This window comes from Poromitra crassiceps (genome assembly GCF_964638095.1).
Source record: "Poromitra crassiceps genome assembly, chromosome: 30".
Taxonomy (NCBI): domain Eukaryota; kingdom Metazoa; phylum Chordata; class Actinopteri; order Beryciformes; family Melamphaidae; genus Poromitra; species Poromitra crassiceps.
Window position 1 is genome coordinate 11,847,820 of NC_139652.1, and position 23,220 is coordinate 11,871,039.

Genomic DNA, 23,220 nt, shown 5'->3' on the forward strand with positions numbered 1-23,220 from the left:
GAGAGAGAGACAGAGAGAGAGAGACACAGAGAGAGAGAGATGAGAGGAGATGTCCTGTCCCTTGACATGTCATCATCTGCAGGGCGACGTGATGGATGTGGTGGCAGAGAAGCCTTCTGGCACCGTGTGGCCATGGCTGTGATTAGCTGAGCTAAACGAGCCCATGTGCGCCGCGTCACTCCCTATCGCAGCACACTATCAAAACGATCGCTTCCAGCAAACTGCACTGCATGGCAACTAGCATTGATCCGTGGCCAGGGCGTTCTGAATGTCTCTCTCTCTCTCTCTCTCTCTCTCTCTCTCTCACCTCTACTGTGAATACAAAATGGAACAAACTCAGTATTGTGATTGATGGTCTTAGTTACTGGATGTGCTACTCAACCCAATAACCTATGTTCCTATTTTTGCCCCCCCCCCCCTCTCTCTCTCTCTCTCTCTCCCTCTCTCCATCCTGTAGTTGTGTGAATGTGCACGTGTCCTCAGACAGTGTGATTGAGGAGAGAGGCGGAGCCTGGCTGTGTTTGGGGGCGGACCTACGCGTCACACACACCAATGATGGAGAGGAGGAGGACGGATGCGGCGCTGCTCGTGTTTCTCCTGGGACACCTCGTCAGCGCGCTGGAGGTGCCGCTAGATCGTAAGGCAACAGATCACACCAACAACAGCACAGTCAGATCAGACAGAATTCACTGGAGGTCCCACTAGATCAGGGATACTCAACTTGCTTTGCCCGGGGGCCACTTTCGTGAAAGGAGGCCAGGGGGCCAGTTAATAAACAAACAATATACAATTTTCTGTAGCGGATTGTAGGTTTTTGGGGTGTCAGCTGGAGTTTAGTCTGACAATGTTGTGCACAATGGATAGTTAGTTAGGTTAAGTTAGTTAGTACATACATGTAATGCCTGGGTACCCGAGCAGACGGCGGTATTTGACAAGTTAGTTGGAGCTCAGTCAAACTTTATTTCACGTTCGTTTTTATTGTGAATTAGATTCTAATTCACAATGAAAACTAACGTGAAATTATTAGAAAATTGTCGGGGGGGCCACTCTGCACCCTGTGGCGGGCTGCATCTGGCCCCCGGCCGCAGGTTGAGTATCATTGCACTAGATCGTAACTAAGCCAACAGATCACACAAACACCACAGCCAGATCAGACAGAATTCAAATGCATTGATGTTCGGTCTGAGTCAAGACTTTTCTCTCAAAATGATTATTAACGTAAAAGGTTCTACCCCAAAATGCTTCCATTTTGGAAGGATATAATTACAGTACATTGCACAGATTAAACTGTAAAAAAAAATATATATATAAAGTGTCAAGTGAACTAATGCCTTAGCTTATTTATTTATTTTTCTGTTATTAGTCATTTTGGAAGAGTCTCTCATATAACAATCTTACAGTTGCACAACCAGGTGCCTCGCTTGTGCAAGGCGAACACTGGTTGGCCCAGTGTTCCTTGGTTTGACTGGAAAAGGAAAGTGTGTGCCACATTTACTCTCCAGCCTGTCTGAAGTCATTGTGGTATTAGGTCTTCTACATACTACATGTATGCAGCCGCTGAACAATGAGTAATGCTTGGAGTCCATTGACCATTGGAGGCTGGGAACTGGCCTCTTCCTAACCTTGTTTGAAGCAGAGGTAATACAGGAAGATCTTTCTCAACACTAACATATGCTTCTCTTTACTGTCACGATTCCTTTTCTTTGCTGAATGCTTTGGGGGAAACGCTCAAGTTCTGGAAGGATGTAAGTCCCGAGCCGGTGTGAATCAATCCACTGCTGAGGTTGTGCAAGCAGTTGTGTTGTTGTTCATTGAGGACTATTTTATCACGTTTTGGCATTTGTTGCTTTTATGGTTTTACGCTTCTGCGTGTGATTTGGAGTGAACTTGATTTTGTATTTTGCGTTTTGCATGCAATGCTCTCCTTGTCTCTTTGTTTGCTGTCTTAGTTGTGTGTGTGTGTGCGTGCATGCGTGTGCATGTGTGTGTGTGTGTGTGTGTGTGTGTGTGTGTGTGCGTGTGTGCGTCTGCGTGCGTGCGCGTGCGTGTGTGCGTGTGTGTGTAGTTTCTGCATAGAGCAATATTGCAAACAGCATGGGTTCTTCTTCGTGTCATTTGTTTGGTCATAGCCCATTAGTTTTACTTCCCATCAACGACAGGAAGACATTGAACATATATAGGAGCATTATAATGAAGTGAAATGTATACCTGCATGCCTTCTTTCTTTGCTGTTCCACAGGCTGCCACAGCCTTTCTGTATTTGTCAGCAGCAGCAAACATGCTCTGATTAGATTCAGTGTAGTAAGTCTGCATGTGATCGCTGAGCTGCTGACTGCCTGTATGGTCGATGCGGCGGCAGAAAAAGAGCTTAGTTCTGCAGTAAAAGGTCCTGATTGAATATCAGCCTCTTTCTGATCGCCCTCAGTGCCGCAGCCGCCGACCATAACTCACCAGTCCCCCAAGGATTACATCATCGACCCGCGAGAGAACATTATCATCCACTGTGATGCAAAGGGCAAGCCTCATCCCAGGTACCACTCTATGTCTGAACCCACTGTGAGACCATTTACACCTGGCTGGCGCTAACGTGCATTTTCTGTGATCAGATTGCAATCGGATTGTGTTTTATCACTTGAAATGCCAGGTGTAAACACCACCCCCAAAACGCATTGAAGAAGGATCGCAATCTGATCGGCCGCAAACCACCTCCGGAGGTGGTCAGGGATGCATTGTGTAGTGTACACATTGAACACAAGTGCAAATGCAATGTGTCCTCTCAATCTGGATACAGCAACTTTATGCGGATTGAGAGGACAACCATTTCTGCCATCAGATTGCAATCTGATGTTAACACCAGGTGTAAACGGCCTCTGTGTTGCATTCCCATATGCTGCTACTCACAACGATATTCCAGGCATGGAGTCACTCATAGCGTGCCATTGTCTACACACACACACACACACACACACACACACACACACACACACACGTACGCATGCACGCACACACACACACACCTACACACATGCGCACACGCACGTGCACACACTCTATCAATGTTGCATTCTATCCTAATTAGTAAACATTTCTCATAACCTTTGCGAGCCTATGACAGTGCGGTGCAAATGCTAGCCTTGTGCTTCCCCAGATTAGCATAAAAACCCTGTGAATATTCAACATATATTCTCACTGGTTATTAATACCGTACCATTGACCCGGTGCCCCTTCGCTCAGGTTCTCCTGGACCAGGAACGGAACCCACTTCGACATCGACCAGGAAGACAAAGTCGCCATGAGGCCGCGCTCGGGGACCCTGGTGGTGGACATCAGCGGCGAGAAGGCGGAGCACTACGAGGGCGTGTACCAGTGCACGGCCAGGAACGAGCACGGCACCGCCCTCTCCAACAACATCGTCGTACGGCAGTCCAGTAAGCAGCGCCCGCTTTCGTTACACGCAGTATCGGTGAAATCATGTCTTCAAGTCATGCTCTTTTCCTCCATTTGATTTATATCTCGTGCATAATCTCTGTTGATAACTCATTGAAAACCATTTCCTTCTTTTTTCTTTTTCTAACAAAATAAGTTGCGTTTTCCGTCTCCAGAGCAATCTTCCTGGAAGGTAACAGTTGCATGGAGATAGCAGCATGTTTGTTTCAGGATAGTGATAGACCTGGACATCCCTTTTGTATTTCTCCTCTTGCCTAACGTGATACAGTCAAGCCGAATCCCTTCCATCACGCCTCCTCGTCACCTCTGTCGCACCTCTGTCATGTCAGTCGCGGTCCATTAACAGCCTGTATTTGTGGATTATGGGTCTCATGCATTGACCTGTGTACGCCTACTCGTCCAACCAATCCAGGGTCCCCCTTGTGGTCGAAGGAGAGAAATGAGCCAATCGTCGTCCAGGAGGGCGTGTCCTTGGTGCTGCAGTGTCGACCCCCCGCTGGCCTGCCCCCTCCCATCGTATTCTGGATGGACAATAGTAAGCACTGAAACCATGGGACAATCACTTTTTACATACATAAACACTGCTGCTACACACTGGTTCTGACACAGGTGACTTTATACTTATAGTGACGTGTCCAGTATTTCTCTTAGTGGTAATAATCCTTAGTTTATGTGTCGGCTGTGTATCGAGAACAGCATACAATTGAACTGTCAGCACGTGGCACCCAAGATCCCAAAGATTATTCATATAAAACAATATTTCCTTGCTTCTTTGATTATAAAGGACTTGGGCGTGCTATATAAACATCATGGAAGTGTCAAAACACGTTGTCCTCAGATAATAAAAAGAAATCCGTTTTGATTTCTGTGACATGGTGACGTCAGCGAGTAACATTCATTTAATTTGCCAGTTTACAGGGCCGTCCACCAACTGAATGCGGAATACAAACCTTGTTATCTGTAGCATAGCTGTTAGTATGGAAACATGTCCAGATAACAATCAACTACAGCAAAGATGGATCTATCCTAACAGATCATCTTCATCATCAGAGGTCCCGCCCCCTCAAAACAGCTCATACTTAATGAGGAGAGAGACAGAGCAGATAGAGAAGTCCCACAGAGGCTGGAGAAAAAAGAAAATGCAACAGAATTCATAACCTTGTTTTGAAGACCCAGGAGATATGTTTTAAACAGCTAAAAATAGCATGAAATAAGACCTTTAAGAAACCCTGACTAGGGTGGTGTAGTGCTCTTAATTCTGAGAAACATCAGTGTTAAGCTTCCAGGTCCCTGTGGTCTGAAGCTTCCAGGTCTCTGTGGTCTGAAGCTTCCAGGTCACTGTGGTCTGAAGCTTCCAAGTCACTGTGCTCTGAAGCTTCCAGGTCCCTGTGATCTGAAGCTTCCAAGTCACTGTGGTCTGAAGCTTCCAGGTCCCTGTGGTCTGAAGCTTCCTGGTCCCTGTGGTCTGAAGCTTCCAAGTCACTGTCGTCTGAAGCTTCCAGGTCTCTGTGGTCTGAAGCTTCCAGGTCACTGTGGTCTGAAGCTTCCAGGTCCCTGTGGTCTGAAGCTTCCAGGGCACTGTGGTCTGAAGCTTCCAGGTCCCTGTGGTCTGAAGCTTCCAAGTCACTGTGGTCTGAAGCTTCCAGGTCCCTGTGGTCCGAAGCTTCCAAGTCACTGTGGTCTGAAGCTTCCAAGTCACTGTGGTCTGAAGCTTCCAAGTCACTGTGGTCTGAAGCTTCCAAGTCACTGTGGTCTGAAGCTTCCAGGTCTCTGTGGTCTGAAGCTTCCAGGTCCCTGTGGTCTGAAGCTTCCAGGTCCCTGTGGTCTGAAGCTTCCAAGTCAATGTGGTCCGAAGCTTCCAGGTCACTGTGGTCTGAAGCTTCCAGGTCCCTGTGGTCTCTGGTGGAGCAACATGTAGCACCTGTAATGGGACTGCCATGTCTTCTACTTGCTCCGCAGACTTCCAGAGACTCCCTCAGAGCAGCAGGGTGTCCCAGGCCCTGAACGGAGACCTCTACTTCTCCAACGTCCTGAAGGAGGACTCCAGGAACGACTACATCTGCTACGCCCGCTTCCCCCACACACAGACCATCCAGCAGAAACAGCCCATCACTGTCAGGGTCCTCAATCGTAAGTGTGTGTGTGTGTGTGTGCGTGTGCGTGTGCGTGTGCGTGTGCGTGTGCGTGTGCGTGTGCGTGTGCGTGTGCGTGTGTGTGTGTGTGTGTGTGTGAATGAGTGAGTGAGTGAGACAGGGAGGAGGGAAAAGATGGCGAGATAAAGTCAAATCCAGTCAGTGTGTAATGTGCTGCTAGTATGACTGAGACAAACACAATGTGAATGTAATGTGCTAGTGTGGCTGCGTAGGAGGAAAGCAGCGTTTCCTATCTCTGATGCCATCATCCTCTGAGACGCCAGCCGTACTCGTCCCACTGAAAAGACATATTGTCAGCGGTCTCCGGGCTCGCTGCATCGTCTGCAAAGCTCTCATTCATTTGATTTCTTCGGCAAGGCGTTCGTACGCAGTCGCCACCGCCCACAACAAAGGCTGTTGTCATTGAGTCTATAGCATTTCCAGTTAACTGTCCCCACTAGATTTGTAGACCACACACGATGATCATTCCTCATGTCATGTATGATTTGAAAGTCATTTGAAGTTAAGTTGTCGCAGATTTGATTTTGAACACTCTTCATGTTAAGTTGTCAAATCACTTTTCTTTTCTTTCTGGTATCGCTTGATGATTTCAACTTGTGGCTTTTTTGATTTTCTGTTGTGTTACAGTGGATGCAATCAATGAGACAATGGCAGCTTTTTACAATGACACTGATTTATTTAGTGGTGAGTTTTTGGCACCCCCTAGTGTTTGCCCCTCCCTAGAGCACCCAATACTTGCCGTCACCCACTAACATTAACCCTTAATCTCAAGTACCCAGTTTAATTCTCTACCCCTCCATTGCTCCTGTTCTATCCAATCAAAAACCTTTTAGTTAACTACACACTTTATCCTTTAGCTTGAATGTCCATTGCATGATGGTTCCACTATTGGCTTAATCTTGAAAATGAAAACTGAGCTTTGAAGAAAGGCTATTCTCATTGGCAATGAATTGATTTAATCTCAAACATTTTTCTGGACATGTGCGCTGCTTAGATCAAAATGTTCCCCTTTCTATTTCCCTTGATCTGCCAACAGCTTTTACTTATCTTATCTCCTATTTATTCCCAAATAACTCTTCCCACAACCCTGCTGCCCTGCCTAATTGTAGAGTCCACCTACATCTTAACCTCTGTCACCAATCATTTCCTCCTCAGTTCATTTCTCATTGTTTGGAAGTCTCTTTGTCTGACTGATATGCTAAAAAGGCTCCAGGAGATCACAGAGAGATCACAGAGAGATCACACAGAGATCACACAGAGATCACACAGAGATCACAGAGAGATCACACAGAGATCACACAGAGATCACACAAAGATCACACAGAGATCACACAGAGATCACACAGAGATCACACAGAGATCACACAGAGATCACACAGAGATCACACAAAGATCACACAGAGATCACACAGAGATCACACAGAGATCACACAGAGATCACACAGAGATCACACAGAGATCACACAGAGATCACACAGAGATCACACAGAGATCACACAGAGATCACACAGAGGCGAACCTGCGACTGATTCTCATAGCGTCACTTGCATACCATCATTCAACATTAGGTTGTCGACATTGATCATTATTGCCCATCATTATAAACAATCTCTTCAGCTTGTGTTTGTCATTAGTTTGGCAGATTATACATTACATTACATTACATACATACACACGCACACGCACACACACACACACACACACACACACACACACACACACACACACACACACACACACACACACACACACACATATATACAGTACATATATGATTGATATAGATTATATGTTCAACAGTTTGTACATGATCAATCATTAACGGAGAGAGCAGTATCTTCATCATTTGTCTACTGCTAAATTCTAGACATGTTCAATTCATTACAGTCTTTATTCTCCCAGAGGTTGATTGATTGGTAATAAAAGGCCCACAACGTGAGCAGTGCAACATGTAACATGGCTATAACATTTACACACAACCATAAAACACAAGACCAGCCCGGCCTGCGTTCAAGTGCCTCAGTGCCTGTGCAGTGCCTTCTACAACAGACGATTCCTTACAATGCAAAAGTACATTCAGTGAAGGGAGGTTGGTGAGTGTGAAAGGCCTGGCTGGATCGGGCCTAGATCGGGCCTAGATCGGGCCTGGCTCGGGCCTAGATCGGGCCTGGATCTCTCCACTGGGGTACTGACTGAGAATGCAAAGGAAATGTCATAACATTACCTGTGTGTGTGTGTGTGTGTGTGTGTGTGTGTGTGTGTGTGTGTGTGTGTGTGTGTGTGTGTGTGTGTGTGTGTGTGTGTGTGTGTGTGTGCTTGTGCTTGTGCGTGTGCGTGCGTGCGTGCGTGCGTGCGTGCGTGTGTGCGTGCGTGCGTGCGTGCGTGCGTGCGTGCGTGTGTGTGTGTGTGTGTGTGTGTGTGTGTGTTTGCGCGTGTGTGTGTGTGTGTGTAACTGCAGAAGCTCCTGTGGATGAGCGGAAGCCAACCTTCCTCATCCCATCTGACCCCATCACATCCATGATGGTTCTGAGAGGACAGGTTCTGGAGATGGAGTGCATCGCCGAAGGCCTGTAAGTGAAATTGTGTAGAAGAAGGCCTGTGAGAACCACCATCATCATTTCAACCCTAAGATGAAGGAAATATCCAACGGCTATCTTCTCTCTCGGCTCCCTCTGTCCCTGCTTTAAATCCAGACCCACCCCTGAGATCGCCTGGACCAAAGTGAGCGGCGATCTCCCGGCCAAGCGCACGTTCTTCACGCACTACCAGAAGACCCTGCGCATCGTCAACGTCTCCGCGTCGGATTCCGGGGACTACCGCTGCACCGCCAGGAACCGGCTCGGCTCGGACCACCACACCATCCGCGTCGCGGTCAAAGGTCCGTCTGCGATGATGAAACGCCCAGGGTCCTATCGGACCAGCTACAGTACCATGTGGCGGCTCTCTCTCTCTCTCTCTCTCTCTCTCTCTCTCTCTCTCTCTCTCTCTCTCTCTCTCTGTCTCTCTCTCTCTCTCTCTCTCCTCTCTCTCTCTCTCTCTCTCTCTCTCTCTCTCTCTCCCTCTCCATCTCATAATTGATTTATACACACATGTCAACAGGGCCAGTGTGTTCAGTGATTAATTTTCCCGCCCTCTGCTGTGCTCTGTTCTATTTTCAGCTGCTCCATATTGGATCAGTGCGCCCCCCAAGAACCTGGTTCTGGCTCCCAGAGAGACCGGTCTACTGATCTGCAGGGCCAGTGGCACGCCCAAGCCCGCCATCACCTGGTCCGTGAATGGCATCGCCATAGAGAGTGAGTGTAACCTGCCTAAAAGACATTGTGCTTAAATCATCTATTTTCCATTCATTTTCCTCAGAAGCAAAGTTATTTTATTCCATTGTATGAGGCAGGACATTTCTGTTGATTTATTTCATTTATGTATGTATGTAGCCTAACTGTAGCCCATCATCACATGCATGAGCCTAACTAGATCTACAGGTAAGTGCTCAACAATCAGCCATATAACAAACTGATATAGTGATATAGCACAAACACGAAATCAGGAAAGTTTGTGAATAAGGGGATGAATAAACTATTTCACAAATCCAAAGTCATCTCGTAGACTCACGAGTTGTGCATTCACAAGAACTACTTAACTTGCAGTCAGTACTGTCCAGCTGTGTATACGTGCCAGTTATACCGAAGTTTGTCTCTACAGAATCCTCTCCCCAACACTCTTCCAGAATTCATACAGCCAGAGTTACCTGTACATCTATAACTTTGTGTCATCCATGAACAGATTCCCCCAAGGATCTCAGCAGGAAGGTGGAGGACGACACCATCATCTTCACAGATGTGCAGACCGGATCGAGTGCCGTCTACCAGTGCAACGTCTCCAACGAATACGGTTACCTCCTGTCCAACGCATTTGTCAATGTTCTCTGTGAGTTCATTACACTGTTACTAGGCTTGCATTCCACTTGTGCTGCCTGCGATGCTGCACTTCCATGCACATTGATTTTCGGAGCATAATAACATCTCGATAATTGTCGTTCTCCCGCTTCAGCTGAGCCGCCCAGAGTGCTGACGCCAGGCGAGAAGGTCTACCAGGTCATCAAAAACCACCGGGCCTTGATCGACTGCTCTTCCTTTGGCTCACCCATCCCTAAGATCACGTGGTGAGTTTATGAAGTCTTTGACAAGGAACAACTCCGCCTATTGTTCTTTGTGTCTGTACGGGCGCACGTGTGTGTGTGCGCGTCAAACCCAGCGGTTGCCTCTCTGTCCCAGGTTCAAAGACAGCCGTTCCAGCACCCTGGATGGTGACCCATACATCCTGCATGACAACGGGACTTTGGAGATCCATGTGGCTCAGGCACGAAACAGTGGCAAATACACCTGCGTGGCCAGGAACATCCTCGGCAACTACGAGAATCACGTCTACCTGGAGGTCAAAGGTGAGAGTGATACTGTAAGGTCAGGAAGAGCTTAATTCTGCTCTCGAAACCTTCATTGCAAGTGCAAATAATACCATTTCAATTGAGAGTTTGTGAGATCGCGATGGGCAAGCTGTCTCATTTGTGGCTACTACAGCAGAATCAAATGTAGCTAATATCGCTTTTCATTCATTCATTCATTCATTACGGTAATTAATTAATCTCTACTATCTAATAAACCACAGACAGTAACAGTTTAGCAGTTTGATGTTTCTAATATAAACTTTTTGAAGTCAAACCACACATACACACTAAATGGGCTTATCCTTTGACGATTCATTATTGTTATTCGGTGTGAACTCTGCCTAACCGCCCTTCCTCGCCTCCCGTCAGAGCCGACCCGGATCCTGAAGCAGCCGGAGTACAAGGTGGTGCAGAGGGGCCACTCGGTGGTGTTTGAGTGCAAGGTGAAGCACGACCCCTCTCTCATCCCCACCATGACCTGGCTCAAAGACAACGGAGAGCTGCCCGACGACGAGAGGTCAGCGTCGTAGATATCTCACTTCCTAGACCGCCGCTAAAAACCCTGAGTTTTCTCTTTCTGCGCAACAGTCACGTCTCATCTAGCCCGCAACTTGTCTTTCCTCGAATGAGATTTCATTGTATTTTTGCTCAGGTAGATTGGTGTGTAACCTTTACGCCTTGTCTGCTTTTTGCACAGGCCAGCATATCTAAGCCCACTTGGTCTAGCTCAGGGGTGGGCAATTATTTTTCATGGGGGGCCACATGAGAAACCCAGATTGTTGCCGGGGGCCGAACAAATATTGTCATGCCGTAACCCATGGATGGGTAACTTTGATGATAGAGAGGGCCACAAAAAATGTCCTCGCTAGCAGGTTTTGCTGAGGGCCGAACGGCGCCAGCGTGAAAAATTTGGTGCATTTAAAGCCAGGTTTAGAGGAATAACTCATTTTAAATTAACAGTTGTGATGTCATTATTCAGTCTTAACCACCAATATTTGATCCTTTTCTCACTCACTCCTATGTCACCACCTGCTCTCAGGGCTTGAAATTAACTTTTTTGACCACCTGCCAATATGGCTGCTAGATTTTAAAGTTACCAGCCAATTAGAATTTCTACTAGCTGAAATGTTTTTCTTGAAATAAATCAGAATATGAGTGGGTTAATTTAAGCATAAGTATCAGTAAGTGTCCTGGGATGATCAAAGCCTGTGTTGAGGGTCACACGAACAAAAATGCAGTCTTGAAGCTAAATAAATCCAAAACCAATGAGTTATTTGAGTTATTTAAATTTCTACTTCAATGTAGCCTTTTAGTCATAAAGATTATTGAAAGATATTCCATATTCTAGACTGAAATGCTATAACACAAGTGGAGTATTGGCCAGAATATGACATGACATTTGGACACTTATTCAGCGGGTATCTTGCATGTTGCGTTCAGGTGCACTGTGTGTGTAAAAAAGAAAAAAAAAAAGAAAAATGCAATTCCATCGCAGGCCACACAGGGGGCGCCCGCGGGCCGTATGTTGCCCATGTATGGTCTAGCTGGTTCTCATGGTGCAGAACTTGTGTGTTTTTGTTCCTAGGTTCATCGTAGACTCTGACAGCCTCACCATCGCCGATGTCGCCGAGAACGATGAGGGGGCGTACACCTGCATCATGAACACCACTCTGGACCACGATACAGCCAGCGCTGAGCTCACCGTGGTCGGTATGTGCAACTTTCTACAAGCTCCATAGTACGGTTCCTCTGAAAATAACCTCACCGGTTCTCCATTTGAAAGTGTCACGTACCTCTCTCCGCTCCAGGTCTTCACCAGATAAGTGACTCTGTCCAATACTTTGCTTACACAACAGAACAACGCCTTTCGGGCTCTCCGACGCTAATTGCCTGAGAGTTTACTTAAGAGGGTCGGAGCGGGTTTAGTCGAATATCATGTCGGCAGCATGAATATTTCATTGTTGCCTTCTTAGCGAGTCAGGTTACCGCTTTTTTTTTCTTATGGCTGACTGACCACTTGACTCCCTCCTTCACTCCTGCCCTCCTGCCCGGCAGAGACCACACCAAACGGTAAACCCACAGCCCACACGAGCACACTTATGGCACACTTATGGCACACTTATGGCACACTTATGGCACACTTATGGGCTGGTGTTGCTCGTGGGACCTGCCTGTCCACATCTGTTGAATGAAGCATGCCGTGGCCGTGAACATGTACATGTGTTTGTTTGTGACTGTCGCCAGCGTCCGGTTTGACCGACAGATCGATATCCTCTCACTTTGATTCACCAATTGTCTCTCAGGTGTTTGTTTTTCTTCGTAACATTCCTTTTGAGAGATTATATTTGTCCAAAAGTGGAGAATGCTTTGCATGTGTTGCACCATCGACAGCACATTAAACATTTAGGCGGGGGGGGGGGGAGTAATTTCCCCTGCCGTCGGATGGAAAGATAGTTGTAAAGCTGACGTCTCCCTCTGGCGCCACGGGGGATCCTTTGAAATGCTGAATTTCAACAGCGTTTCTCATTTATTCCAAGCATGCATTCCACTTTATCATTTCAACTCCAAAACATGAGCCTCAATTTAGCTTCCGTAGTGAGCCCTGACACTCTATTTCACGCAGGATGATCTTGGACGAGACTCAAGTTGTGCATCAGTCGCTTCATATGCACGATGCTGTGTCTGCATGTGTGTCATGTGGGCAGATTACATTGCCAAATCCAACTTGAAAAGAATGCTGACTGAAATGTTTACTTGGCTGCGCCAACGTACTCGGAATATAACCAGATTTCACCAACATACTCAGAATGTAACCAGATTTCCATGTAACCACTTTGTTTTGCTCCATCTGTGGCATGGCATGATCCATTCCCATTCTGTAACTGAATATGAATTGGGGGTGTGTGTGTGTGTGTGTGCGTGCGTGTGCGTGTGCTTGTGCGTGCACGTGCACGTGCATGTGCGTGTGTTTGTGCGTGCGTGTGTGTGTGTGTGTCACCCCAGTCCAGTGGGAAACACTTGATTTGGATAGTCCACCTGCAGAGGGTCTACAGAGTATTTGTAACATTGCAACAGCTTATTACTGTAGTTGACGTTCAACAATTCAACTGTTTAACAGATGTTTAACACATTATCTATTAATTATGTGACACTTCATGAACATACCTACTCCAGGTGATCCAACAGCTTTAGTTGACATTACATTCATAAATGTTTTGCTTTGTCCGTCAATCTTTCTGTTTGCTTCCCATGCGACACACCTGATTCTCATCACCCATACATACGTCATACGTCGTATAGATAATCTGTTAAACATCTGTTAAACAGTTGAATTGTTGAATGTCAACTAATACGCTGTTCCAATGTTACAAATACTCTGTCGACTCTGTGTAGACGGACTATCCGCGTATAAAATGTTGATGTTGTCTGATGGTACTGTATCTGCCCCAGATCGACCCGACGCGCCCACCGACCTGGAGCTGACTGACCAGAGAGAGAGGAGTGTTCAGCTCACTTGGACCCCCGGAGATGAACACAACAGTCCCATTCTGAGTATGTCTTAAGTGTGTTTGTGTCTTTCTGCTCGCCTGGCTGCCTGTCTCTTTGCCTTTCTCTATAGGTTTCTGTGTCTAAAGTCACCTTACCCAAGCTGTTACAGCCGTCTGGTCCAGCGAGCCACAAATTGTTTTCGCATTTTTGGGGGGCATTTAGCGGACTCTTATCAAGAGAGCAACTTACAATGCAAAGTTAGAATAAGATTATTCGTGTATGTTCATAGATCACCAAAATGACAAGCAACCAATAATATAGGTAGCCTTCAATTATATTGTTCATTCTATTGTTAAAGGAACACTCTGCCCATTTTCAACCAGCTTTGTATCATTAGAACATCAGTAGTATATCAGAAAACTGTAAACGGTTTTGAAGTCTGTCATTTAAATTGACAGTTATTGAGTGTTAAAGTGTGGACCAGTGACATCACTGGTCCACACTAACTCAAATGAATAACTCATTAACTCAAATCAACTCTCAATAACTGTCAAACTAGATGAATGATGAATAGTTTGACAGTTATTGAGAGTTGATTTGAGTTAATGAGTTTTTAATTTGAGTTAGTGTGGACCAGTGATGTCACTCACTAACACTCAATAACTGTCAAATTAAATGACAGACTTCAAAACCGTTTACAGTTTTCTGATATACTACTGATGTTCTAATGATACAAAGCTGGTTGAAAATGGGCAGAGTGTTCCTTTAATCCTACTGAAAGACATTAACACATTGACACACACATTAAGACATTGAGTTACCCTTAACGCTTGGATACCATTCATCCATCTAGCAAAATAAGTTCTAGTGCATCTGTATAAAATGTTTTGTCCACAATCCATAGTACTTTCTTCTTCTTCTTCTTTTTTGTACACAGAATTCCTCATCCAGTATGAGGACTCTCTTCACCACCGTGGTCACTGGCATAATCTCACCGAGGTCCCTGGAACCAGGACCACAGCTCACCTCAAGCTCTCCCCCTTCATCCACTACGTCTTCAGAGTGTTGGCTCTCAACGACGTGGGTCTCAGCCACCCCAGCTTCTCCTCCAGGATGTACAAGACCAGCGCTGCAGGTATAGAAGCTCATTACTTCTGGATGATTATAATGGTTACTTATTATTTTGCGAGGAGTTTCATCCTCGAGTCGATATTTCAAAAACACTGATAATCCTATCCTCGAAATCACAACTGTTTTGGCACTAAATGTGTTAACACCTGACTCATAACTTAAATAGAGATCCAGTAATGTACTTTACTTCCATGCCAGCAGTCATTTTCTAAGCATCGGTGTTAACTTTTCCTCATTTTGCAAATTCATATATTGATCTGCGTCTCAAGGCCTGTTCATATATTGATCTGTGTCTCAATGAAAGATTTCTCTACCTTTCCTGCTACGCACCATTTAGGGTTATGATCATTTTTATGTTTCTAGCTCCAGATGAGAACCCTACAGGTGTGGAGGGATATGGAACAGAACATGACAATCTTGTAATCACATGGAAGGTAAGCAAGAAATATACATACAGCAGTTTGTTTCAATCCTAAGTATTATATTGATGTCCAGCGAGTAGCAACCATGAAACAAAGACTGCCCTTTAATATGTAGCAGCGTATTATTTCAATATTGCCTGGCCTTCTGAGCTTTTGTGCTTGTTTTATTTATTTCCTTATTTTTTACATCTGTCTTTTATTATTACCCAGCAGAACCCTACGTATTGTACAGTGATTCATTTGCTTCAAGCATATTGTGTTGCAAAGAGAGTTAAATTTAAACTTTCCCTCCTCCAGCCGCTGACGGGCTTCCAGGCCAACGGCCCGGGGCTGCAGTACAAAGTGATGTGGAGGCAGAAGGAGGTGGACAAAGAGTGGACCTCTGTGACCGTGGCCAACGTCTCCAAGTTCGTGGTGTCTGGAACGCCCACCTTCGTTCCATACGAGCTGAAGGTTCAGTCCGTGAACGAGCACGGCGTCGGACCTGAGCCCGCTATCGCCCACGGCCACTCGGGAGAAGACTGTGAGTAACACCCGCTGCTTTAGACCCCCCGAAGAAGAAGAAAAAAATCCATGCGCGCTGCAATTGTTCTGAATGCTAAGGGACATCTCAGTCTTGTGTGCTATAGTTCTGATACCCGTTGGAGCACACAATCACCGATCGGCCATTTATAGTCAGGCTTCGCTCACAGAGTTGGCACGCGGCCTCTCCTCTCCGCAGGGGGCTTTCATAGTCCGCTTTCCTGGCGGATTCCAATTCAGCTTACGTGTGCTCCATCAGTAGCTAACGAATGGAGCTCTCCGTGGTGCTGAAACTGTGTTCACTCATTTTGGCCACTAATTGGCAATTTTTGACGATGTAGTCGGTCCTAATTGCCTCATTCAAAAATGCGGCCCTGCCACCATCTGGTCAGGACCCCTGCTGGTACCTGTGCCAAATATGAATGCTGTCAGGCCAACGGTGTCCGAGGAAAATGAAACCGAGATAAATACAGTACATACATTATGCTACGTTTGCTCATTTATGTCTAAGATGTGTAAGACATGCATATATTATCATAATGCTATTCACCTTATGTTCAGACCTTACAGTGGGCCAAATTCTTCCGGGTCCTTTTAACACTTCCGTCGGTCACGGCGCAAAATAAGAGCTGTTTTTGAAGCGGACAGTGAAGGGGTAAAATAAAGAACGTAGCCTACTACTTTGAGCTCGGTACACAGCAAGCAAGCGAGTATCCACTGTTTGCCAGGTCAGATAACGTTATCGTCGACAATGACGAGCACTTTCTTGTAAAACATACCTGGACTCCAACAAAGAAAGCTTCAGATAGTTTTCTCTCCTCCGAGCGCTCGAGCCACTAACGTCAATAAGACCCGCAGACGTTAGACGTTAACGTAATTCCCTGGAATGTGAGACTTAACGAGCCAGTTACACGGCGTTGCATTCTTAGACATTGCCGTTTGCTTTTATTTGGTATGTTACATACAATTGGCTAAATTATTAGTTAATTCAGAGTTAGATGATATTGGAGCAGCGCAGCCATTTTTTATTTTATTTTATTATTATTTTTAGCCGGAAGTTTTGGTACGGCCACACAACCGGGTCAAATGGGCGTGGCTACATAAGGTGAATACTACGTCATATACCTGTACCATACTACACACAGGCACACTATGGGAAATTTAGGAGTCTTCAAGTCACCCGACCTGCATGTCTCTGGACTGTGAGAGGAACCCCACACAAACATGGGGGGAACATACAACGTCCACACAGAAAGGACTAACGTATGTTATTTATTCACTATGTTCCTTATTGACTTTAGCTGCTTACTGTCGTTTTCCTCGTCATCCTATAGTGCCTGTGGCAGCTCCAGACAACGTCCAGGTCTTGGTGCTGAACAGCTCTCTGGCAGAGGTGCACTGGGATCCTGTTCCCCCTAAAGCAATACGGGGACACCTCAAGGGGTACAAGGTACGACGCACCACATGCAATGTAACATGCACAACCCCACACACAAACACACGCACACGCGCGCACACACGTACACACACACACACGCACACACACACACACACACACATACGCACACACACGCACACACACAACTCTTTTTGTTCAAAGTTTTTTTATTCGTTTTCTGTATATCATACAAAATACAAAATACAGATTTAAATACACTTGACACTTTTAAACAAAAACCCATCCCACGAGAACCCCTAGCCTATTACACCACATACATCATGTCATACATCGCAGTATATCAGTACACAAAGACACACAAAAGAAAAAGAAAAGAGAAAAAAACAACAACACACACACAACAACAACAACAACAACAGATTAATGAAAATAAATATGAGAGAAGGGGGGGGTAAATCTATACATTTGAAATGCTTGAACCATTTTCTCTACCTGGTCCAGGACTGGCTGCCAGATGGTATAAAAGTCGAGAGCACAACCCCTTGCAGCGTATCGGATTTTTTCTAGGGTTAGATGATACATAAGATCTCTGACCCAGTCATTGAAAGTTAGAGGAAACTTGTCTTTCCATTTAAGGAGTACAAGTCTTCTAGCCAGAGCACACACACAACTCTAACTGTATATCTCCCAACTGTCTCTGCCAGGTGTACTACTGGAGAGAGCGCAGCCTTCACAAACACAACCCGCATCACGTGGAGAAGCAGATCCTGACCTTCAGTGGGAACCACAGCCACGGCATGCTGCCCGGCCTGCACCCCTTCAGCCTCTACTCCTTCAACGTCAGAGTTTACAACGGCAAGGGAGAAGGTCCACCAAGCACCAGCCAGAAGTTTGAGACGCCCGAGGGAGGTAGGAGAAGCCACACACTATTCTCTTTCTTTCTTTCTTTCTTTCTTTCTTTCTTTCTTTCTTTCTTTCTTTCTTTCTTTCTTTCTTTCTTTCTTTGCACTTCATCGGAAATTATAACACTGTTTCTTAGCGAACAACAATTCAATCATTCAATAAAGATGTTAGGTCTCCGTAGTTATTTTTGTGATGAAGTAAATCAGTTTGGATTGATTTGTCTTTTCTGCAGTGCCGGGGATTCCGTCTTCCCTGGATGTTACCAACCCCAACCTGGACTCTCTAACCCTGGAGTGGACTCCTCCACATGACCGCAATGGCCGCCTCACCGGCTACACCCTCAAGTATCAACCAGGTGAGCCTCAGCTATAAGACAGACATTGGATCATACCACTGTACTTATATCAGGAGTGGAACAGAGTTGAATTCATAAGACAACTTCCAGGGGGAATTCTTCCTTCATGTAGTCTGTAGTATTGTATGTCTCCATTTTGCACGTTGTTTTGTTTGTATCATCATCATTCTGCAGAACTCAACTCATAAATCAGAAAGTAACATTAGGGGCTAGGATACAGTAGTTAGAACATTTCAAACAAAGTAATTTTCCGTAATTTACAATGGCCCAAATTAACAAATCAACCTGTGTCACTCCTACCTTCCATCCCTGAACCCTACACCTCTTTGCTTCCAATCCTTTGACCTCTCACCCCCACCACCTGACCTCTGACCTCTCTCATTTCGACACTCGCACCTTTACCTCCATCCAATTTACCTCACTATGTCCCCACCTCCTCCAACCCCATCCCATCAATCTACTACTGCCCCACTTCCCTGTCGACCGCCCTCCCTCCACCCCCTGTAGTCAATAACTCCAATCAGCTGGGCCCAGTGACGGAGGTGGCCCTGCCCGCCAACGAGACCTCCGTCACGTTGCTCGACCTCAAGTACGGCACGCGCTACAAGTTTGATTTGAACGCGAACACGGTCGGGGGAGCGGGCCCGGCCATTTCAAAGGAGGCTGTCACCATCATGGACGAAGGTAAGTCATCACATACAGATGGCTGGACGTTAATAACACATTTCTTCCAGATGACAGATGCTATTTCAGTAGAGCAGTGTGACAGATTGCTATATGGCTCAAGTAAGACGGTCCAAACACGCCGTTCATCTGTCTGTGTGCGTCACACTTTGAGGCACGGCATCAAAACATCAAAACAACGCTTGGTGTTCTGCTTTTGTGCGTTTTGATGTTTAGCCAGAATATTGTCCCGTCATTGTGGATGTGCAGCGTTCCTATTGAGTGTACCGATGCATATTGCACAGTGTTTTCCATAGCATGATTTACCTCAGTGGTTCCCAACCGGTTTCATATCAAAGACCCCTAAATGTATTCACATTTGGCGCACGGACCCCCATTTGGTGAGATTCTATCTCTCTGACCCAAATCTGAGAATATTCTTATTGTCAGATACGATTTTGTCCTGAATTCCTTGACTATCTGTATTGTAGGTAGAGAGATAACAGACAAACTATGATCAGCATATTCATTCTTCTGCATGATCTAAATGTGTTGACTTCTTGTCAATTCAAATAACGGTGATATTTAATAACAATTCACCAAGTTGCTGGGGACCTCCTGGAGCCCCCTCAAGGACCTCTGGTGGTCCGTAGACCACATAGAGAACCACTGATTTATGGAAGAGCTTACATTGTAAGCTATTCGGCAATGGAGTGGACACTCACCGTCCACATGTCGCGTGGAGCATGAGTCTTTGTCTTTGTCTTTATTTAAGATCCCCATTAGCTACAGCAGAGCTGCAGCTATTCTTCCTCGGGTCAAACGACTTGCATCGTTTCAAGATATCACATACAAAATTTACATTCGGTACAATTTCAGATATGACATACATACATGAGTGTGATCCAGTTGCATTATTACACTTTTATTTTTATTTTTTTCCATTATTACACAAGGTGATCTAGCTAGCTGTATCATCGCCTCTCTGACCTGTCCCTTTAAATCCAGTGTTACTTTACACAGTATGAGCCACATGCATGTCTCACTGACAGTGTTGGGGGTAACTCATTACAAAAGTAACATATTACATGTAATATATTACTTTTAGCAGTAACTCAGTAATCTAACTTATTACTTATAGGATTTCAGTAATATTATACCGGTTACTTTCTCAAGTAACTCAAGTTACAAATTGAGTTACATTTTATTAAATCTAAGCACATATTTAAAAAAGATACAATCATTTCCTAATCAAACTTATTTGTTTTTATGCAAATAACCACTATAGATGACAATAACAAAGGAAAATAATAACATTTAGAATTTTGGATTGTTTACACTGACTTCAAGGCGGTTGAAATCATTTTTCGGGATGGTTCCGGGGCAGCGATGTCATTCAGCCGCTGCTGTTGTTTTGGTAAAAGTAATGCAAAAGTAGTGTAATAAGTAACGAGTTACTCTACACAGACAGTAATATTGTAAAGTAACTTATTACTTTCAAATGAAAGTAACTAGTAATATGTGGTATATTACATTTTGAAAGTAACTTGCCCAACACTGCTCACTGATATAGTGAAACAGGAGGAGGGAGGGAGGGGGGGAGGGGGGGTCATCCTATAATGACCCCTGACCCCTGTCCTGTTTGTTGTTTCTCTGTGTCCCGTTTCCTCTCTCCAAGCTCTAATAGCACAGCTTGACGTAGATGTGGGCACAGGTACCATGTGGTAGCTAGAGTGTGTGCATGCTTTACAGATACAACTAGCTTTCAAAACCCACCAACCGCAAGCATGCACAGCCTCCTCCTTTCCGGACCATTTCCTCTCGCCTCGATCAAACCGACCCGACCGCATCCAACGCTGGGCAAAGTTAAAAGCCGCATAGATAAAGATTTTCGTGTGACGTGTGTGTCATTTTGATGCTGTGTGATCAAACTAGATGAGGCTTCTTTTCAAAGCGCGCTGTTGCTTGCTCTTGCTGTGTCTTGTGACGGCTTTGACCACCTCCTCCCTCGGTGGCTGCTGACGATTGCCCGTGTCTGGTGACGCTAATTCCGCCTCTGCATGACATGGGTTTGCTTGGCATGCCAATAAATAGCCTGCACTGTGTATAATCACTCCACTGTCTGCGGTACCTCTGCCTGCGGTGTGGCGCTTGTTGCCGTGTGTGTGTCTCTCTGTGTGTGTGTGTGTGTGTGTGTGTGTGTGTGTGTGTGTGTATATGTGTGGTGGTGCGGTCTTTACCCTTCTCCATGTTGTTTACAGGGGACACCCAACCCTCCCATCCCATTGCACGGCCTCCTCCACGCCACCCACACCACCCACCACACCACAAGGGTACAGATACTGCTGTGATCTGATCTTAGGATCTGATTTGTACCTGAATCTGATTGATCTGATTAGCTCTGTGTATTCTGTAGTCTGTTGTTGGTTTACTCTCTCCATTTTGAATTTTTTTGACAGATAAGTGTAGGATAATTGAAGAACGAGTGCTCCTAATGTATTTTTTGAGAGCAAAGCCTTTTTTACGACTGTAGATTTTGTCCCTGATCTTTATGGGGGAAGCATGTAATAGGATCACAGAAAAGCAATTATTTGCCAGTTATAGATTTGTCCTTTGACCTACAGGAAAAAAAGCTGATGGTTGTCTTTTCTCTTGTGTGTGCTCAGTGCGGCCTGTGACTCCTGCTTTTGGGAACGTTAGCTCCTCGGTGGGAGAGGACGGGACCCTGATCAGTTGGGAATACTGGGGCCCGGAGAAACATGTTTATGTAGAGTACATAGTAGAAAACAGTAAGCCATATACCTTTTATTTCTGCCAGTTCTACATAGGTGGCAAGAGACTCCTACTTCATGATTGGCTTGTGCAGGTGTATTGAAACATTAGCTGGCTCCTGCCAATGTGGCCCCAGATCATGTGATACACGAGACTCTCTGTGATTGGATCGCTAATTAACCCTCCTGTGTGTTTGGCACAACGAGCTCGCTGGCATCTATGTTAGACGAAGATAATTAACAAACAGCACAAACATCCTTTTGTGTTGTGACAATTGATTGAAGTGCTCCCTATTGTTTGTATCCACCTGCAAGTGAGGATGAAAAGGCATTTATTCTGCTTTTGTAGTATGGTTCTCTCTCACCTACTGTCTCATGAATACAAGCTAGGGATTATAGCCATGGATTCCACTACGTCACCAAATGCTGTTATCCAAAAACATAATCTTGTGATCATCACGCAAGTCAAACACATTTCATGATTAAGTCGCATCCTTAAAGGCACTATTTGTAAGATTTGTTCCCACTAGATGTCGCGCTGGAACTGTGACATCAAAACGTAAACACAAACAGTATGAAACACATAGACACGGTTTCCCATGCCACCCTAAAACACTCGCATTGCTCTGATTATAGCGTCTGCCATCTGCACTATGCAACCCCAGACACTCGTCTGCCATCGAGACATGCATAGCAAACCACACAGCCGACATCGCGCATTGTAAACACAAACCAGGAAATACACAGTCCCAAGACTAACCTTATTCCCATTTCCATGGCCGCTTTATTTCCTCAGTCACAATCACTGCTTGATCCAGTATAGCTGTCTAGCCTTGCTGGGCTGCTCTCTGTCCATTTATAAACACGGAAAAGAGCGAAATCCACAGAAACGAAGCAGTAACCTTCGGACCGAAGAAGCAGCAGGCTGATATAAACAAAGCCCGTTTCCACAACACAGAGAGGGGGCGTGGCTTCTTTCACTGCTTTCAACACAATGTCTCGCATATCTCGCTGGATAGTCTTTTGTGGGCATCTAGTAGTGCCGAATATCACATTTAGTGCCTTTAATGCTATGATGACCACATCTATAGTTCATTTTGTAGACCTTTTTTGTAGCTCTCAATAATTCCATAAACACAAACCATAGACTTAGTTAAAGGTGTTACATGTGAGTTTGGTGAAAGATTGAGTCAACACAGTTCTCATTCCCAGGTGTCTCAAATGCTGAGGTTTTGGGTTGGTGCGGCGGACCTTCCACCAATCCAAAATGTCGGTATTTGATGACCTGGAAAAATGAGAACCGTCGTGAGTCAATCTTTCCCCAAAATCACATATAGAGCTCCTTTAAATCAGCTACGAGCAAGATTTTCGATTGTTATTAAACAGTATAATTGCAATATTGATGCATCACATCTTACCTATAATAGTAGCTGAGACCAAAGCCGTGTGAATCGGAGATTGCTCTCTTGATGATTATAGAGTCTGTGTCTGTCTAAACTCGCGTCACCAGGGGGCTCTCTCTCT

General features: G+C 45.4%; 1 protein-coding gene across 1 annotated transcript in view; it reads left to right on the plus strand.

Annotated features, from left to right (window-relative positions):
* Positions 1 to 552: 552 nt before the first annotated feature.
* Positions 553 to 23,220, plus strand: part of LOC310800356 (neuronal cell adhesion molecule-like) — a gene marked incomplete at both ends in the record, with an annotated part of 29,876 nt that continues 7,208 nt past the window's right edge. Inside the window, 25 exons of the mRNA XM_083662957.1 lie at positions 553 to 637; positions 2,426 to 2,531; positions 3,235 to 3,428; positions 3,860 to 3,982; positions 5,407 to 5,577; positions 6,228 to 6,284; positions 8,059 to 8,170; positions 8,294 to 8,478; positions 8,759 to 8,893; positions 9,381 to 9,524; positions 9,648 to 9,759; positions 9,872 to 10,038; positions 10,411 to 10,558; positions 11,627 to 11,751; positions 13,492 to 13,593; positions 14,468 to 14,665; positions 15,025 to 15,095; positions 15,381 to 15,606; positions 16,940 to 17,055; positions 17,709 to 17,913; positions 18,140 to 18,262; positions 18,770 to 18,946; positions 20,604 to 20,639; positions 21,187 to 21,258; positions 21,592 to 21,714. Of these exons, the coding sequence (XP_083519083.1) occupies positions 553 to 637; positions 2,426 to 2,531; positions 3,235 to 3,428; positions 3,860 to 3,982; positions 5,407 to 5,577; positions 6,228 to 6,284; positions 8,059 to 8,170; positions 8,294 to 8,478; positions 8,759 to 8,893; positions 9,381 to 9,524; positions 9,648 to 9,759; positions 9,872 to 10,038; positions 10,411 to 10,558; positions 11,627 to 11,751; positions 13,492 to 13,593; positions 14,468 to 14,665; positions 15,025 to 15,095; positions 15,381 to 15,606; positions 16,940 to 17,055; positions 17,709 to 17,913; positions 18,140 to 18,262; positions 18,770 to 18,946; positions 20,604 to 20,639; positions 21,187 to 21,258; positions 21,592 to 21,714 (3,313 nt within the window). The remainder of the gene's footprint in view (positions 638 to 2,425; positions 2,532 to 3,234; positions 3,429 to 3,859; positions 3,983 to 5,406; positions 5,578 to 6,227; positions 6,285 to 8,058; positions 8,171 to 8,293; positions 8,479 to 8,758; positions 8,894 to 9,380; positions 9,525 to 9,647; positions 9,760 to 9,871; positions 10,039 to 10,410; positions 10,559 to 11,626; positions 11,752 to 13,491; positions 13,594 to 14,467; positions 14,666 to 15,024; positions 15,096 to 15,380; positions 15,607 to 16,939; positions 17,056 to 17,708; positions 17,914 to 18,139; positions 18,263 to 18,769; positions 18,947 to 20,603; positions 20,640 to 21,186; positions 21,259 to 21,591; positions 21,715 to 23,220) is intronic.